Consider the following 17,492-nt stretch of genomic DNA (forward strand, 5'->3'; position numbering starts at 1 on the left):
TCTCCTACATGTAATGCAGCGTCACAGTGGAAAAAATTTTTAGCATTGGCTTCGTAAACAATAAAAAAAGCAAGCCTTTCACATTAATTCTCAATATAAAGTGCAAAATATATGGCAAGTTTTTATTGGCCACAGTCAGAAAAATAGCATTTCCTCAAGAGGAATAAGGAAACATTCTTGTTTGCTTAAAGAATTAGTTTGGAAAATGATTTAAGTAGAGATTTCACTTGTATCCTGTTGGCACTGAGTACTGGAATTTCCTGATGTGGTATATGCTAAAGTTAAGAGCTTTGGACCTTCTGGTGCCCAAAGGTTAAACTGAAACAATGACATACCTAACAGTGAAATTTTGCTTTGTATTGTTTTGCAGTTGTAGGTTTTTGTTTTTCTTTACATTTTTGCTCTGAAAAAGCCCTTCTGGTTGTTTAAATTGTGTTTCCTGTTTTCTCACTGCCTAAATAATACTTTAAAACCTTGCAGAACAATATATAACAGTGGGGGGACAGGGAAGGAAAGCGATCGTAACCAGTACTTGCAAGTCTGAAAAGTCTGTTAGCTCTGTAGAGAACGCTTTTTTAAAAAGCCACTCTTGGAAAACCGTGTCATCTTATTATGACAGGAAAAATTAAAAAACAAGCAATGAAATAAAGAACAGATGATACTATTAATTAAAAAACACAGAACATTTGTTTGTGTGAAAAAATAGGAAATTAAAAGTATTATAGTGCTTTCATTTGTATTTTTCCCCATAAATAACTATATGAACAGGAACCTTCTGAAGTTGACTATTTGCCTCCTGCAATATCTGCAATCCAAATATAATAGCTTCTGGACTAGAAATTGAAAATGATTAGACTTGTTTCATTGATGACAAAGAGTAAACAGTATAAGAAATGTTTGGATTTTTTTTTCCTAATATTATTTTCGGTTTTAATTAAAGAGATGTCACAGGGAGCTACAGGAGCTAGAGAACTGAATTTGGCAAAGTTCAGATTTGCATTGAAGCCTAACAGCTGCAGAATATGTGTAGTGAAATAAACTCGAAACCTGAAGTGTAGTCATATCTAACACTAACACTGGAGAAGGATTAGCACAGACCCAATTTTAGTTTAGGTAATTGTATTTGTAATTTATTTGAGCTACAAACTTTTTGCTTGTTCTTTAAAAAGTAATAATTGCTTATTCCAACTGTTCTTATTTCTATTTTTTCCAATGTAAGAGATTTATGTAATTTTTAAATTAAAGAAGTAGTGAGAGTGACTGTTATAAGATTATTTAAACAGGCAATAAGGAGGAGAAGGTAGAGACTAATGAAAACAGATGATCTAAAAACTGGAGGCATTTATATTAAACATCTAGTTTTAGGTGATACAGATTAAAAAATGTATGAGCAACAAAAGGAGTTAGAGACGTAGCTGAAGAAGAGGAATATGGATGGCGAGAACTTCCTGACCCACTCCTGAAATATTTTGTATTTCACAATATCTGTCCTGTTATTATTGTCCCTTCTTATCATTTTTTCCTCGATCACTCTGCCCTATATGAATTCCTTTATTTTATATGCATCTCATCTATTTATTTTCAAAATTCTTCTTCTAATTTTCTGAAAAATTACACAATGTCTGTGGTATCAGTGTTGATGGATTTAGAACGTCAAACCTTGTGTGTATAAGCTACTTGCATTATAGTTTCTCATTAATTCTGTTATTTTGCTTCCTTGCAGTGCTGAGGCAGGGACTAGCATTCAGTCCTGTTTATCGGTTTTCTTTGTCTGATGGCACTATCGTTTCTGCCCAAACAAAGAGCAAGCTCATCCGTTCTCAGACTACTAGTGAACCTCAACTTGTAATCTCCTTGCATATGCTTCAGAGGTAATCTTTGCTAGTTTATTACACCCACTTTCTGTAGTGATATAGGTAAAATACGAAGTTACCAAAGTAAATAGCTTTTTTTAGACTGATAGACATTCAGCTGACTTAAAACTGATAGCATGAAAATAAAGTAAGTTCTTGAAATCAACACTTACAGCAGGAAAAGACTGGAAGATGATTTCAGTAGTTGCACAAATTGCATGCTGGATTTTCACATGAAGATCTGCCATTAAACCATACAAATTATTCTTTAGCCTCATGTTCTTAATTTCAATATTTTGATTTCCTGTATTTTGCATAGCAGACACAAGAAGCTTTCCAGATGTAACTAAATCTTGAAACCTTTAAAAGATTAAATTCCTGTAGTTCAGAATCAGTCATATGTTGGGCGTGGGTCTTCTTCAAATAATATATTGTGATTATTAGAACTGCATTTTGGAGAAACCACATATTTTAAGATTCTTCATTCTTTGTCTTTTTTGGTGCTTGGAGTAGTGATTTCAGACAACCAATTCTGAGAAATGCCACCATTCTCAGTTACAAAAATAAAAGACACAGGTGATGATCTATTAAAGTCAAGGATGAATAATCACTGACCTAAGAACTTCAAAATAAAATCTGAATTAAGTCACTGCGTGTACTGGTATACTTGTGACAGATTTTGTTTCAGATTTTATTTGCTGATTATGTTACAATGCTGTTTCCTTGTATCCTCAGTACTACTTGTTTGAGAATAAGAAAACAGCTCCAAATGTATTAAAATTGAAACCATTTTACAGAGACTGCAGATTTGGAAAGAGACCTAAACAAAAGCTTTTTATAAATTTAAAGTTTTGTTTGGACGCAGGAATATACTTGATATTTCATGAAGTGATGGCTTTTAAATTTTAAAAAGTACTATTAAGTTAAAAATTCTACTTACAAATATTCTCGCTTTTTTAACAGAACACTGATAATATTGTAATTGTAATAAGGTTTTAAAAATACACCTCTCTTTTTATAGTTAATGTTCACTTTTGCCTTTACACCTAAGCTAACAAACAGAATAACAAGTTTCCTTACTATGTTTCAATTTTTCCACTTCTCGTGCATTAGCAAAATGTGAAGGTTTATCTGCACTTACTCAGTGCAAGTAAGAATGTTTCTAATCTAACTGAAAAACAGAGACTAGAAATGTTCCATTAGTATTTGTTTTTGGAAGTCCAGATTTTATTTGATTTGTCTCAGAAGTTATTTCTTTTTCTTCCTAATCTCTTTGACTGTGTCTTTTTTATAGCTCTTAGCATTTGGGAATATGTTGGATTTTTAGGTATAAGTTTTAGCACAGAAGTAAAAAGAATCTTGCATCCTCACATAAACTAATTGAAGTCTACTGAGGAAAAGGGTAGTACCTTGTAGGCGCCTCACAAAAGTTTTTGCCTTGTATGTCTCCTCTCTGTTTTTTCCCTCTTATAGCCTTCATCTCTAAAATATGAGTTTCAGCTTGTATGCATGCGTTTTTTCTTTCTTCCTTTTTTTTCCCCTAAATGTGTGTGCCATATTAGATTGCTAACACACTGTTCCCATTCTGAAGTAGTATCCAGTAGTTTTCTTGGCTCACGTACTTTTTGGAGTGGTAAGCAATATCGAAATACTTTAGCAGTGCAGAAACGTGACTTTTTAAACTTGCTTTTCACTATGAACTTGGTGGGCAAATAGCCTGCTCCAGACTTGTGTTAGCACTAGCTCGTAGAAATTCAAAACTCCAGAAAACAGCTGTCTACAGCTGTTTTGTAAAATGTGTTTGGTTGGGTCATCTGTTTGAGATGAGATTTCTCTCTCTTAATAGAAGTTACCTCTTGCTATATTGTAGAGAAAAGATAGACTTTATATGCAGAGAGTCTGAAATTATAACCTATCTGCATTTCTAATGAGGTATAATTTTGTTTTTCCTCTATTCCACTAATTTGTTAATGAGCTACTGAAAAACCATACTGTTAATGTGCAGCCATCTTGATAGTTGCGTATCACTTTTGTCAAATTGTCAATTTATTTTTAATTGTAGGTTTGTTGTGTTATTTTAAAGTGAGGTTTGGGGTTTTGCTTCTTTTTTTGAAATGTAATTGCAAGTTGGCCACTGTCATTTTAGCTAATAGGTTGTTTTTCTTCCCCTTACTGCATAGAGAGCAGAATGTCTGTGGAATGAATCAGGATTTGACTGGACAAGGAATGGGAAAGATATTGAACCCAATTAGCTCCAGCAGCCCTGCCCATCAGGCCATGTGCAGCGGGAACCCCGGTCAGGATATGACCATCAGTAGCAATATAAATTTTGCCATAAATGGCCCAAAGGAACAAATGGGCATGCCGGCAGGCAGGTTTGGTGGTGCAGGGGGAATGAACCATGTGTCAAGCATACAAGCATCCACTCCTCAGGGTAGTAACTATGCACTAAAAATGAATAGTCCCTCACAAAGCAGCCCTGGTATGAACCCAGGGCAGCCAAACTCTATGCTTTCCCCAAGGCATCGGGTGAGCCCGGGAGTGGCAGGAAGCCCTCGAATCCCACCCAGTCAGTTTTCCCCTGCAGGAAGCTTGCATTCACCTGTGGGAGTTTGCAGCAGCACAGGAAATAGCCATAATTACACCAACAGCTCCCTGAACGCGCTTCAAGCCCTCAGTGAGGGCCATGGAGTTTCACTCGGATCGTCGTTGGCTTCACCTGACCTAAAAATGGGAAATTTACAAAATTCCCCTGTGAATATGAACCCTCCCCAGCTGAGCAAGATGGGAAGCCTGGACTCTAAAGACTGCTTTGGACTTTATGGGGAGCAATCCGAAGGTGCAACTGGACAAGCAGAGAGCAGCTGCCATTCAGGCGACCAGAAGGATAATACCGATGGCAACTTGCCACCGGTTGTCGGTGGCGAGAGACCTGATGGACAGAATAAACTGCATGACGGAAAAAGCCAGACAAAGCTCTTACAATTGCTGACCACCAAATCGGATCAGATGGAGCCTTCACCATTGTCCAGCACGATGGGAGACGTCAGCAAGGACTCCGCGGGAGGGTTGTCTGGGTCTGGTTCAGCACATGGAACCTCACTCAAGGAGAAGCATAAAATTTTGCACAGACTATTGCAGGACAGTAGTTCTCCTGTAGATCTGGCCAAGCTCACAGCCGAGGCCACGGGCAAAGAACTGAACCAGGAGTCCAGTAGCACAGCTCCTGGTTCAGAGGTGACTGTTAAACAGGAGCCGGCGAGTCCTAAGAAGAATAATAATGCACTACTTCGCTACTTGCTAGATAAAGATGATACTAAAGATATTGGTTTACCAGACATACCCCCAAAACTGGAGCGGTTGGACAGTAAGACAGACCCTTCCGGTAGCACAAAGTTAATAGCTATGAGGACGGAAAAAGAAGAGATAAGCTTTGAGCCTAATGAACAGGTAAGAAATTCTTTGGATTATGGGTAAATTGGATGGTCTAGGCCTACGTTTCTTCCATTTTATTTTTTTCCAGACTTCCTTTAAGAGTAATTCCTTGACACTTCAAGAGGCTGTTGATAAGTAAACCGTTAACTGTCCTCCAAAATCCAGTCTGTACTCAATTTTACAATTTACATTAGTAAGTTATGATCATCACTGTGTCTGACAGAGCAGCCTAGCTGTGTGATTGACAGACTCTGCCAGGAAGGAGATGGGGGACACAGGGACTAAAAGCTAAGGTAACCTTTCCCAGCTGGCAGTCAGGCTAAGCGGAAATACTGGTAATTGTTGGTTAATGCTAATGTATTCACAGCTCTTCCTGTACTATTTTCCATAGGCTGCTCTTGAAATCCTGTGGGCTAGATGGGCTTTTGGCTTAACCCAGCATAACAACTGTACTTCTCCCATGTAAAGCAGGTTCATGCTCAAGGACAGGAACTGTTTGAAAGGGCTGATACAAACTTTATATTACTGATCTTTGTAATATACTTCATCTGCAAATTAAAATCAAGGCAAATAGACTTTTCATGTTTCTGTGCCAATTAAGTTGTGGGTTTGGGTTTTTTTTAACTTAAAAAGTTTTTGTATTCCACCAGTTCCTGTAGATGGTTAATTGTTCAGAGCACTGATCATATCTTTCTGTGTAAGGTTATTTGTGTAGAATTTTAAATTCAGAATTTCTCTGTATTCTGTGCAAGATTGCTTTGCTGTGCAGCCCAACTACTAATAGACCATATGCTGTTAGGAGATGTACTAAAATGTGTTATTTCACTGGCCTCCATGCAGAATTCGCTTCCAAAAAGCATCATATTCATGTCACCCAGAATCATCAGGTTTTCAGGGCTTTGCAAAAAAAAGTGACACAGCAGAAGCAGTTTTCCACTTCAATATTTGTTCTTATTTATAAAATGGGTAATTACAATATCAGTTTTAGCATAAGGCATTTTCTGGGGAGTTTATAACTAGCTGGAGTTAATGATCCTTAGCTTTGTCCTGTGCTATCAGTTCTCCCAGCTGGTCGTTAATCCCTCGACAGTGCCCTGTGCATGAAACCTTAGTTTGTAAATCATGATCAGATGAAACATGGTGTCGATGTACATGACTCTCTTTCACAGCCGTATCCTTCACTTTCAAGTTTAGTGTGTTTTTAATGTGCTGTTTGGGTTTGGACTTGTTCATTTTTGTGAATGTAGTTTATTTTTATTATTGTGTGTGTATATATGTATAGATAAATAATTTTTAATATTTTTATATTGTATTTTGAGGCTGAGGATGGATAGATATTTTCTTAGCCCTAAATCACAGGACTGTTTGTTGTTTTTTTTCTTTTGTTTTGTTTTGTTTGTTTGTTTGTTTTAACATTGCTGTTTCAGCAAGCTCCAGTAGACCAGTTGACGGTTCTTACAACAGTGGTCATAATCACAAAACATAGAGGCCCAATATGATACACTGCATTGTTATAATCCCAGTTATCCAAGCTTTTTCTAAGATTTCTTTACTTCTTTAATTTTAATAGGACCTGACAGCTATTGCCATTATGTAGGAGCAATCGTAATTTTTCCGTCCTTCCTATGCTTTAGGGGGAAACTGAGCCAAAATACACTATTTTCTGCAGAGATTAATCCTCAAGCCTGGGTATTAGTTTAGCTCTGCATACAGCTACTCTGTTGTAGTGCCTTAAATACAACTAGAGAGGAAGTGTTCAGATTCTCAATGAGAACTTAGTACTTTGTTAGGCCAAAAAAACATGGGTATCAAGAAGTTCACAGCTAAGCTGGCAAGAATAAATTATTGTAAAAATAACAAATAAATTCACTTCTTAGTTCAGTTCTTATGCATTGAAGTCAATGGCATTACCTAAAATAACACTGGATTGAAGGCAGAGATCCTTCAGTCCCTAGAATATGATACTACACTAGAACGTAGAATTTGGTAGTCACTAAAAAATGTATGATCATGTAAATAACTGCTTAGATCAAAATTCTGACTTTTAGATGTTTTTCTTCCCAAGAACTAAAGTTTTCAGTTTCATGACCTCTGTGGAGCATACAAGTAATAGCTTAGAAACATCTGTTAAGAACCCATTCACAAAGCGTAGTTTTTGCCCCCCATAAAGTTAGGTATCCAGCCCAAGCTAGTCCTGTAAGCTCCCTTTATGGTTAATGGCAAAAGAGAAAAATAATTCCCCGGGGGGGGGATTTATCTTATCCTAAAGTGTGTTTAAAATAGGTAAGGTAAATTGTTCTCTTAATGTTTTCATTGACTAATGGTAACCTAGACAACTAGTTTAAACTAGCTGCCTTACTTTTTCATGCCTAAAGATAGACAAGTTGAGTCTCACCCTAAATGTAAACATGTAACTATTGACTAAATTTAAAGAAAGAGACTTAGGTTTCTTCAAGTATTGCCAACCTCAAGCATTTGAAAACCAGGCTGCTGGTGTTATGATCTTCATAAAAATGAATAGTGTATTTATTTTTTTTATTTTTAGGCTTCATGTTTTTGAGGTCAAGGGAAGGATGGGGGGGATAGGTTTATGGACTGTAGATGTATTGTGTTTTCTTAAAATTTCAAGACAAAGATTCTCTCTCAAGAGCAACAGGAGCTGGAGCTGAAAGAAGGTCCAGGAGTTGGGAGTGTAAGAAAAACACAGAGTAATGCACAAGTCATGAGAGCAAGAAGGACTGAAGGGGCTTAATGAGGGGTCGGGTAAGGAGAAGTCAGTAGCAGCAGCCGTCCTGTAAGAATAATGACAGTAGGGCTTTTGTTGTTCCTGTTGGTTTTAAATATAATTTTCAAACCTATTTAAAATTCAGCAAAACGTGGAGCTGAATAAACAGGAGAAATCCAACATGGAGAAGGAGAGGAAATGGTGGGGAATATAAAATAATGTAAGCATTTATCTAGCTGAAGGCCAAGACTTCAAACAAATAACCACTTTACCCCAGTTATAAAATCACTGAAAATATTTAGCATCAAAACCTTTGCAGCTTTGGAAGACGGTCTCCCACAGGAAGCGCTCACTGCCTAAATTTAGATCAAAGCTGGAACTATTTCGCACAGGACTAGAGCACAGATTCTTGTTCTAACGTCTTCCATCCTCCTGCGTCCTTCCCACCCCCCCCCTCTTCTTCCTCCGTGGTGTAAAAATTAGCCATGTGCTTGTATTACCTATTTTTCAGGTTTATTTAAAACTTATCCTCCCCGAGGAATGTTGTATTTTTAAGTAGTTAGTCACTGGAGTGTGCAGTTTCTGTGGAAATGCTAGCAGCAAAGCGGCGGTGGAGCAGCCTCTGCCCGCGCAGGGACCATGGTGTCCCAGGGCAGAAGAGCCGTTACGTTTTCTCCTTTTGGTGTGACTTTCTGCACAGGAAACGCTTTGAAGTGTACCACTGCACTAAAAATAGCGGTCTTCTAGGTAGTGTGTCTGAACACACACTTCTACGGAGACCAGCAACCGACAGGAAACCTTGCGCAAATGGGAGAGAACATTTCCAGGGCCTCTCTGCCATTCTCCCTGCCTCGCTCTGAGGGCGACGCTCTTGCCCGAGCTCCGTTGGACTGATGGCAAGCCCAGTTAAGGCAGCTCGGGGGGAAAGGATGGAAAAGAGACCTGCTGGGGAGGCAAAACGAGGCAACAGCGATAGGAGGACTGTTGCTATCAAGCACCAGTTGCTACATCTTCCAGAAAACTGCCTTTTTCTCCTGCTGGCTGCCTAAGACGCAGCACATGCCGTTGCTGGTCTGGAGCAACTGGTATACCAATCAGCCAGTATTCCCCCCAAAATCAAAGCAGAACACAACGAATGCCTGAGCAATCTTTGCCCTTTACCTTAGTGGTAGCAATAATTGTATCTCTTTCATCTATACCATCAGGGACTTATAAGATACTTTGGAAACAGGTTTTATTTGAGGCTGCTGTTCTTTGTCAAATCTGACTGAAATTGGCCAACAGCTTCAAAAGCTTGGGGGAAAGGAGAGTGGAAGTGGAGGGAACATCACTCAGTGAGCAGTGTCATGTATTGCTGTACAAAAGAAAGATTTTGGTTAGCTGTGTTATTTTGCACTGCAAAACTGTTTTGCAAAATTGGATGTGGACTATTATATTCCTCTTACAGATGAAGAAACCAAGATGCATAAATTTGAAGTGGCTTATTCTCTGGGCAAGGACGTGGCATAGTGTGGAATGAAATCCTTATCGCCAAGTGTGGTCTCCTTTTTTTTAGCCAGCGGACAATCAAGTCAGCTTGCCTGTCTGACAGTGACATTGTGCTGCTGCTGTCCCCACTAGTGTGGTACCAGAGATCTTCATGAACGTGTAACAGTCATCCTCTGTGGGAAGTCTTTCAGTGTCTTTCCAATACTAAAGTGGTTTTTTTACATATGCCCCTCATCCTCCAAAAATCATATTCTTCATGTCCAGAATCCACTAAGTTAATGAAGGAGGTTTGCTTCTTCAACTTCTATTAAAACTTGAGAGTGGGGATTCCATTTTCTGAACTGTTTTTAATTAGACTTCTACAAACCTATCTCCAAAAGTTGGTAGTAGATTATCCTTATAATAAAATAGTATTTCCAGCCAAGTGTATGCTTATTGCAGTTGTGGGAGAGAAAAAGCCTATATTGATTCCACTTCTGATTTACTTTTTTCCTCTTTTCTTAATCCTTTAATCTATGGCCAGTTTGGAGCAGGGGATTGGTTTTGCTTACCTTTCTTGGTCAAACATTTGGCCTGTGCTAAGTAGGGTAGTGAAACTAACTTTAAGATTATATAAAGCAGATATAGTTTCAAGGTATTGCCCCACCACAAGACATTCTGATGTAAGAAAAGAGTCCTAGGTGCCTTGTCCGTAGTCACATATGGTTGTAAGGAAACTATACAAAGCAGAAAGAGACTGAACTTCAGAACAGAGTCTCAGTGCAAGCTGTGGGCATTGCCCATGGCAGAAAAGAGAGCTCCAGAGAGTACAGCTTAGCATCTTATCTAGCCCTTTATAATCCAGGGAGAGATTCCTTCAGTGGAAGCTAGACTTTTACATGGCAATATTTGTAAACCAAACTTAATGTTTAGGTGAAATTGCATTTCAGTAGAGCTGAAATAATTTTATAAGTAATTAAGTTTTAATCTATGTTTTTCTCCATAATGGTGATAAGTACTTTAAAAACTAGGTATTTTTTAAAATACAAAAATATTTCTAAACATGATTTATCTAGTGTTTTCTAGGATTTAGCGTCTCAGTCCTATGGAGATTGTTGTAATTGCATTGCTTAAAGACAGTGAAAATATGTGCACAAGAACTTTCTTGTGATACTTAGCGCTTTTATCAGTTTTTTTTTTTTAATTCATGACAAATAATTGTATTACAGGGAGTTTAGGGTGTGCCTTCTATTTACATAAAGTTCAATTTAGGCCATTAACAAAATACATACAGAATATAAATAAAAGAAAAATCCCATGAAACTAACCAGTAAATATTTTAATGCTAGCTTCTGCACATACGGTGCCATTTGAGGCTGGGTCTGGAAAGACTTAGGCTACCCTAATAGCTTGATGTTAATTCTAAAACTAAAATTGTCTTGGAACTTCTGCAGCAGTTGAGAGCCCTGATCTCATCAGAAAAATAAAATATTTGATAATGATTATGTTAAAGGAAAAAAGGAGGGTTATATATTTCTGTTATAATACTTCTGGCCTTTCTTTGCCACTTCCTGAGAGGAATTAAAAGCATGGTGGGGAGTGCAGTTCTGTGACACGTTTGGATCAATAAGTTTGTCCTTGTTTTTTTTAATGCCTGACATTTAAACAAAGAATTGCACTAGCCTGAATGTTAAAAAAAGACATAAATTCCCTCACAAAAAAAACAAAGAAAAAACCTTGCAACATGTAAAACTTCCCTTTATTGTTGTCTGAAATATGTTTAACAAAGTCCATGTGTCTTAATTCCCCCAAAGACTATTGAATCATCCTTTTATAATTCATGATACGCAGCATCGTTCTCCTTTACCAGATCGTTCAGACCTCAAAATGCAGCTTCTATAAACATTTCTTGCCTGTCTCTTGGAGTGCCTTTTTGAATCTGCCTATCACCTTTCCCCATAACAGTTTAGGTTGCTTTTAATCCCATTCCAGTTCCTCCTGGCTCAACCTTTTGCGTTGGTGTGCTGTTTGTAAGGGCCTGGAAGGTAACGCGTCCGCGTGGGGATTTGTCAAGAGCAGGTAATGTCAGACCAATCTGTTTTCCTTCTGCAACAGTGTAAACGGGCTTTTTGGCATGAGAGAAGCAGTTTATGTCATGTATCTTGATTTTAGTAAGGCTTTTTGGCACAGTTACTCATGGCATTCTCGTAAGCAGATTAGAGATGGATGGTCAAGATGAAACTGCTCTGAGTAGTTTCAGGAAGCTGCTTGGAAATGCTTACACACCAAGTACTTGTTTAAGGATTCACTGTCAAAACGGGGGGTACTGCAGGAGTTTGTGCAGGGTCTGGAGCTATTCATTATCCTAATTAATGACCTGATGATAGAGTATACTGGGTAAAGCTACATGTGACACTTGAATATACACAAATACACTGGGGGACAGAATTCAAATTCAGTGGCGGCTAGGACATATGGAGTAAAAATCTTAGAATATTCAGGATGAACAAATACTGTTTGCTAAAATTAGTCAGGAATAATAAACTGCACAAATTAAAAAAAAAAAAGAGTGGAACAATTGGCTATATCACAGTTTTTCAGAATTGTGTCTAGGGGTGGTCGTGACAAGACGAATGAGAGTTGGCGATGTCACGTAGTGAAAAAAATTACCAGCTATTCTGGAATATACCATCGAATGTGTAGAGTGAACTCTCTGCTTTACTCAGCCCTTGCTGAGTTCTTCAGCTGGGGTACTGACCTGGGCACTGCACTTCAACAAAAACGTGGATCAGCTCAGGACAGCACATAGGGGCATCAAGAATAATAGGAGGTCTGGAAAACAGGCTCTGTGCTAAAGCTTGAATGAGTTGAGATTGTTTAATCTCAGCCTAAAAACCAGAGAGGCACATACCAGGCTTCAAATAAATAAAAAGTTAGAAAAAGGGGAACACAGTTTGTTCTGATTCAAAATAGGACAGGAAGGAAGGGCCTACATTTCAGTGAGGAAGATTTTGCATCAACATTGAGGAAAAACGTTTTAGTGGTAAGGATGGCAGAGTGCTTGAAACAAATTCCCTGAGGAAGCTGTGGATTTTCTTTCGCTGGAGGTGTTTAAGAAGGTAGGAGCTTCTGTTGGGATTGACATATACTGATTTTGCCTTGAGGGGTTTAGTTTTCTTCTAATCCACTGATTCTGTGATTTCCCATTATTTTGCCAATAACATCAGCCTCCAGATCAACCCACCTGCTGCCTTTGTTTAACAGAGTAAACTCTTCCTTCTTTTGCACCCTATATTCTGATCGGTAAGTCTAGGAGGTCATATGGAAGGAGTAAAGAGTAATACCGTGTTCATCTGCAGTAAGTCATCCAAAAAAGTTATGTAGAGATGTAACCTAGAAGCATTTTAGCTACCTTTGAATAAAATAGCTTAGCTCCCCAGGAGCAGGTTAACTGTGACAGCATGAGTTTAGTACAGACTATCGTACACTGCTTCGTAGCTGAACTGAGAACCTTGGTGGCCAGTTTAAGCCATCTGCACTACGTTGTGATCTGCAGAATAAGCATGCTGCAAATAAGTAAGTAAGTGCATGATGTGGTGGTAGGAAGAAAAAGAAAAGGAAGGATTGTATCTCACGTGTGTGTGTGTTTCTACTGATACTTCTCTGCTCCCTAGCCTTCAGGTATGTTCGCTCACTCTCTGCCTCTCTTCCGTGTTGGTAGAATTCCTAATGAAGGCATTAATTCTGAGTAGATTTGTGTTAGAAATACTGTCATAAAATATTTTCTGTACACCTTAGTGGAAATTGAGACCGTACTGCTTATTTGCTACTACTATCCAAAAGAGTTTTTAGTCTTACATATTGAAAGTTCTAGGAGTGGATAGATGGTAACAATTTCCAAGTTTCAATGAGCAAAAGATTTTAATTCTGAGTGTTTAGAGGCAGAGAAGTTGACAAAATACTAATACTGGTGAAAACTGACATATTCAAGAAAAACATGCCGGTCAATTTTTATGTTACTATGGGATGAACTTAGATTTTTTGCCATCTTTATGTTAAGTTTTTATTGAATTGAGTCTAATTAGATGTCTTCTTTTTTCTTGCTGCAGAGATGTAATTTTCACTGATTTGGATAGTTGTGAGAAAAATTAATTCCTAAATCTACTAACTAATTGACAATTGTTAATTTATAGGACTTTATTGAATTACATATTTCTTTCAGTTAATTTCTGTAGAGTTATTCAGTGTTAAAGTTTTTAATGTAATGAAGAAAATATGTATGGAGAATTGTTTCAGCCATGAAGCAACTTTTCCATCATATGCTTTTAATCAAGTCATAAAGCGACTAGAAATATGATTGTGCTGAAAGGCATATTTGCTATACCTCCATAAATCTCCATCTTCCTCACTGTTGGATGTCTCTTTCTGCCAAATTGTATGTGCTGTCTGTACAGATCGTAGCGTGTGTAGAGAGCATCCTCCCGGTTCCCCTTTGCATGAGGTATGTATGGTGTGGCGCTCTGCACTTCCTGACACTGGGGTGTGAACGGGGTGCCAATGCTGCGGGCAGCGCTAGTTCCCCAAAAGCAGGGTGGCAAAGCCCTGGGAGGCATGCACATGCTCTTCTCTACAACCTAGTAAGCTTCCTGCACCCCAGGCATCTTGGAGGAAACATCTAAAGTCTCTGCAGGCATAGCAGTGGTTCATTACTTCACGCGCTGTAAGAGCAGGACGTTGTCAGCAGATGAGCCACAACATGTGCTCTTTTTTCCTTTGCAGCCAGGCAGCGAGTTGGACAACTTGGAGGAGATCCTGGATGACCTACAGAACAGCCAGTTACCGCAGCTTTTCCCCGATAGCCGAGCAGGCGCGCCAGCGGGTTCGGTTGACAAGCAAGCCATCATCAATGACCTCATGCAGCTCACCAGTGACAGCAGCCCTGGCACGTCTGTGGGCACCCAGAAACCAGCAATGAGGATTTCACAGAGCAGTGAGTTTGCCTTATGCGAGTATCCGAAAAGATTGAGAACCCAAAAAGTCATCGTCATGCCTCTGAGTTGGCCAGGCTAGGAACTAGGCGATTTCCCAGCATTTTCTCATTTTCTGTGATGAGATGGCGCCATCTGCGGTTGTGTTATTTTGAAACACATTTGGAGATTATATATAATTCACTCAGTATGCTGAAGTCGGTGCCCCTTTGAGGGGCCATAAGGGCTACTCTCAAAATAACATCTTTCTGTCAGAAAATATGAAGCCTGCTATGGTTATATATTATGCTAATATTGTGAGGCTTTTCAAATTGTGAATGTGTGCATTTTGTTTTGATGCAGATTCTATTTTTTAACCAGTTCTTTCAATAAAAGGGGAGAGAAAAGCTTTTCAAAGCATGAAAGAAAGTGTTCTTCTAAAACCACAAGATTAATAGAAAGACATATGATTAGAAGGGATGCCTAAATTAATTTTGAAATTGTGGCTTTTAATTGAGTCGCTTTCTAGCTGACAGTTCCTTAACTTTATTAATTAAATTACAAATCAGGAGAGAAATATTGGTCTACCACTATAAAGTAATTGAAAGCAGGACAGGAGAGTTATCAGTGATGAATGTTGAATAAAATAGCGTAAAAGCCACTGCTTGTTTTTTTCCCTAGGCTAGGATGGCAGCATCTGTTACCTCCATAAATGTACACCAGTGTGTTTGTTTTCAAACATAGTATTTAGATAATGCTTTCAATAAACTGTAGTCATTTTGTTGCTATTAAAAGAAACCATTTTTTCAAGAATAACACCATTCCACTTTCAAGTGAACTCAAATTATTACTAGATACATTTAAATAAATATTAATATTTAAATTTATATTAAAAACACCACAGCTCCTTGAACTATAATATATTGAAACAGTGTGAATGTTGCTCAAAGAAAGATGCTTATGTTTAATGTGCTCATTTTTATAAGTATGGGAAAACTAACAGCAGCAGCACAGAAGTCAGAGAAAAGCCTCTATGCATTTGAAATCTTAAGAATATTCCGTCTGAAATGAGGTCTGCTGGTTCCTTCCAGGGTAGCATGGGCTTTTGGCTTTCCCAAGTTAAGCCTTTTCTTTGGCTCATATTTCTTCCTCTTATCTACTTTCTTTTTAAATGAGATGTAATTCCAAAAGTTTCTTACAGGGAAATGTTAACGTTTTCACTGGTAGACAATGAATTTGGATGACTTTGTCTGTCATTAATATTCTTTAGGTATCGTAGAGTAAGATTAATGACAAATGATGAGTCTTTTTTTTGTGTTGCATCGTACTCATTACCACGATGTAAAAAGAAGCTATTTTGCCATCCTGCTTTTGTCAGAGGTCTTGCTGAGCTAAATCTTTCAGTTTTCTTGAGTTGTTCAGTTTATGCATAATATCAAAATGTTTAATGTACAGGACTATCAAATAGTATATTTATTAATTGCTTTTGATTTTATCATATAAATACAGTGTTATTTATTTCTGTGTATCATATTGCAGAAGGAGCTTTGGAAACATTTTCACTTCTTTGTCTTTAACTCCATTTTCAAAGCTACTGGCGGTACAGTATGATTGTAAATGGGAATATCTTGCTGGATAGCAGCAGTTTTGTTTAAAAAAAAAAAAAGGCATCATTTCCTATGTAAATTAGCACCCTAAAACTTTTTTCCCCAGCTCAGTCTCATGTCTGTATCTGATTTCCCTAGAGATTTTCTGCCTTATTTTCAGTATAAGAGCATACAGAAAACAGGTGCAGAGACATCGTGAGTAACTTCTCTTATGCTCCCATAAAAGCAACATAGATTCAGTGTCAAATCATATACAATTCCAAAAGTAATTTTATTTTGATTTTTTTCCAAAGAAATGATCAGCCTTCATTTGTTAAAGTTTTTACATGAAAATGCTTTAAATATTTTTAATCTATTTTTAAAAGTTTTTTAAAGAATTGAAAGCTGCTGGTTTTGTGAGATTCCTAAAGTTTATTGTTTGGGAAGCAGGAAGTCTCCCTTGGTCTCATCCTGACTCTGTGATCTGAGGATCTGAGCACCACCACATCTCATGAACCATGTTGCTATTTTGTGCTGCATTTCCAGCTTTTCTTTTTGTTGGATCAGTGGTTGCTCATAAAGTTACCTGCATTATAACTTCCTCATCTGTGTTATTTTTCAAACTTCTAGAGCAGACTGTCCTGAAATGGTTACTTAAGTTAGGTTTTAACTCTATCCTTAGACTTTATGGTGCCCCTACACTTGGGGAGGTCAGTTTTGTCTCGTAAGTAAGTTTTGCTTGCTTGTTTGAACACATATTGAGCAGAAAATTTTGACCTGATGGTTAGGATGAGGTATATTTGAAGTAATTTATTCCCTATACACACATATAAACAAGTCCACCTGGTAGAGAATAAAAAAATGCAGTAGGTTCCTATAATCTGGTTTCATAAAGTAAGAAGAAAAGTCAGACACCTCTGTAATAAGCTATTTCTGTACTTCTTAACAAGCTCAGTAAACATCATCTGAGTTCTCAAACTCAGAAGTATCAGTACTGTGATCTAAAGTAAGAAAGAAGTTCTTTGACTTCTTCGTAATGCGGTGACTAAAAATGGAGAAGTTGCTTAAAGGATGCCATTAAATCAGAGACTGTCCTAGTGGAAGCTATCAGAAATTATTGCAAATAATAATATTACAAAAATAATTTATGTATTTATATGTATGTTGTTGGTATGATTGAAGATGGAATCGTGTAAGCACATGCTCAGTATTTGGTTCATGTTTGAGAAGTACTTGTGCACATGCACAAGTTTCATGCACTTGGAGATTTCCCAAGGACCAGCTGTCCCCAGCTGCTTGCCAGCCAAGAGTTGAAGTTCACTTTTCTAAGACAACTTGTAGTTTTTGTTGCAGAGGCTGATTTTAAGAGCACAAAACACAAAAGGGCCTCAATAGAAGAAAATATTTCTGTAAATGTGACAATAAACATCAAGTACAGTCCTACTTTCCAGGATGCTGT

The 17,492-nt window shown here is 37.8% G+C and overlaps 1 protein-coding gene across 9 annotated transcripts in view; it reads left to right on the top strand.

The window, feature by feature from the left end:
- The window catches only part of NCOA2 (nuclear receptor coactivator 2), a 198,499-nt gene that overhangs the window by 151,699 nt on the left and 29,308 nt on the right, over window positions 1–17,492 (top strand). For all 9 annotated transcript variants that reach the window (XM_026056258.1, XM_026056257.1, XM_026056259.1 and 6 more), the window contains 3 exons: window positions 1,724–1,871; window positions 4,034–5,303; window positions 14,260–14,470. In XM_026056258.1, the coding sequence (XP_025912043.1) occupies window positions 1,724–1,871; window positions 4,034–5,303; window positions 14,260–14,470 (1,629 nt within the window). The remainder of the gene's footprint in view (window positions 1–1,723; window positions 1,872–4,033; window positions 5,304–14,259; window positions 14,471–17,492) is intronic.

Source organism: Apteryx rowi, unplaced genomic scaffold (assembly GCF_003343035.1).
Source record: "Apteryx rowi isolate R43461 unplaced genomic scaffold, aptRow1 scaffold_130, whole genome shotgun sequence".
Lineage (NCBI taxonomy): Eukaryota > Metazoa > Chordata > Aves > Apterygiformes > Apterygidae > Apteryx > Apteryx rowi.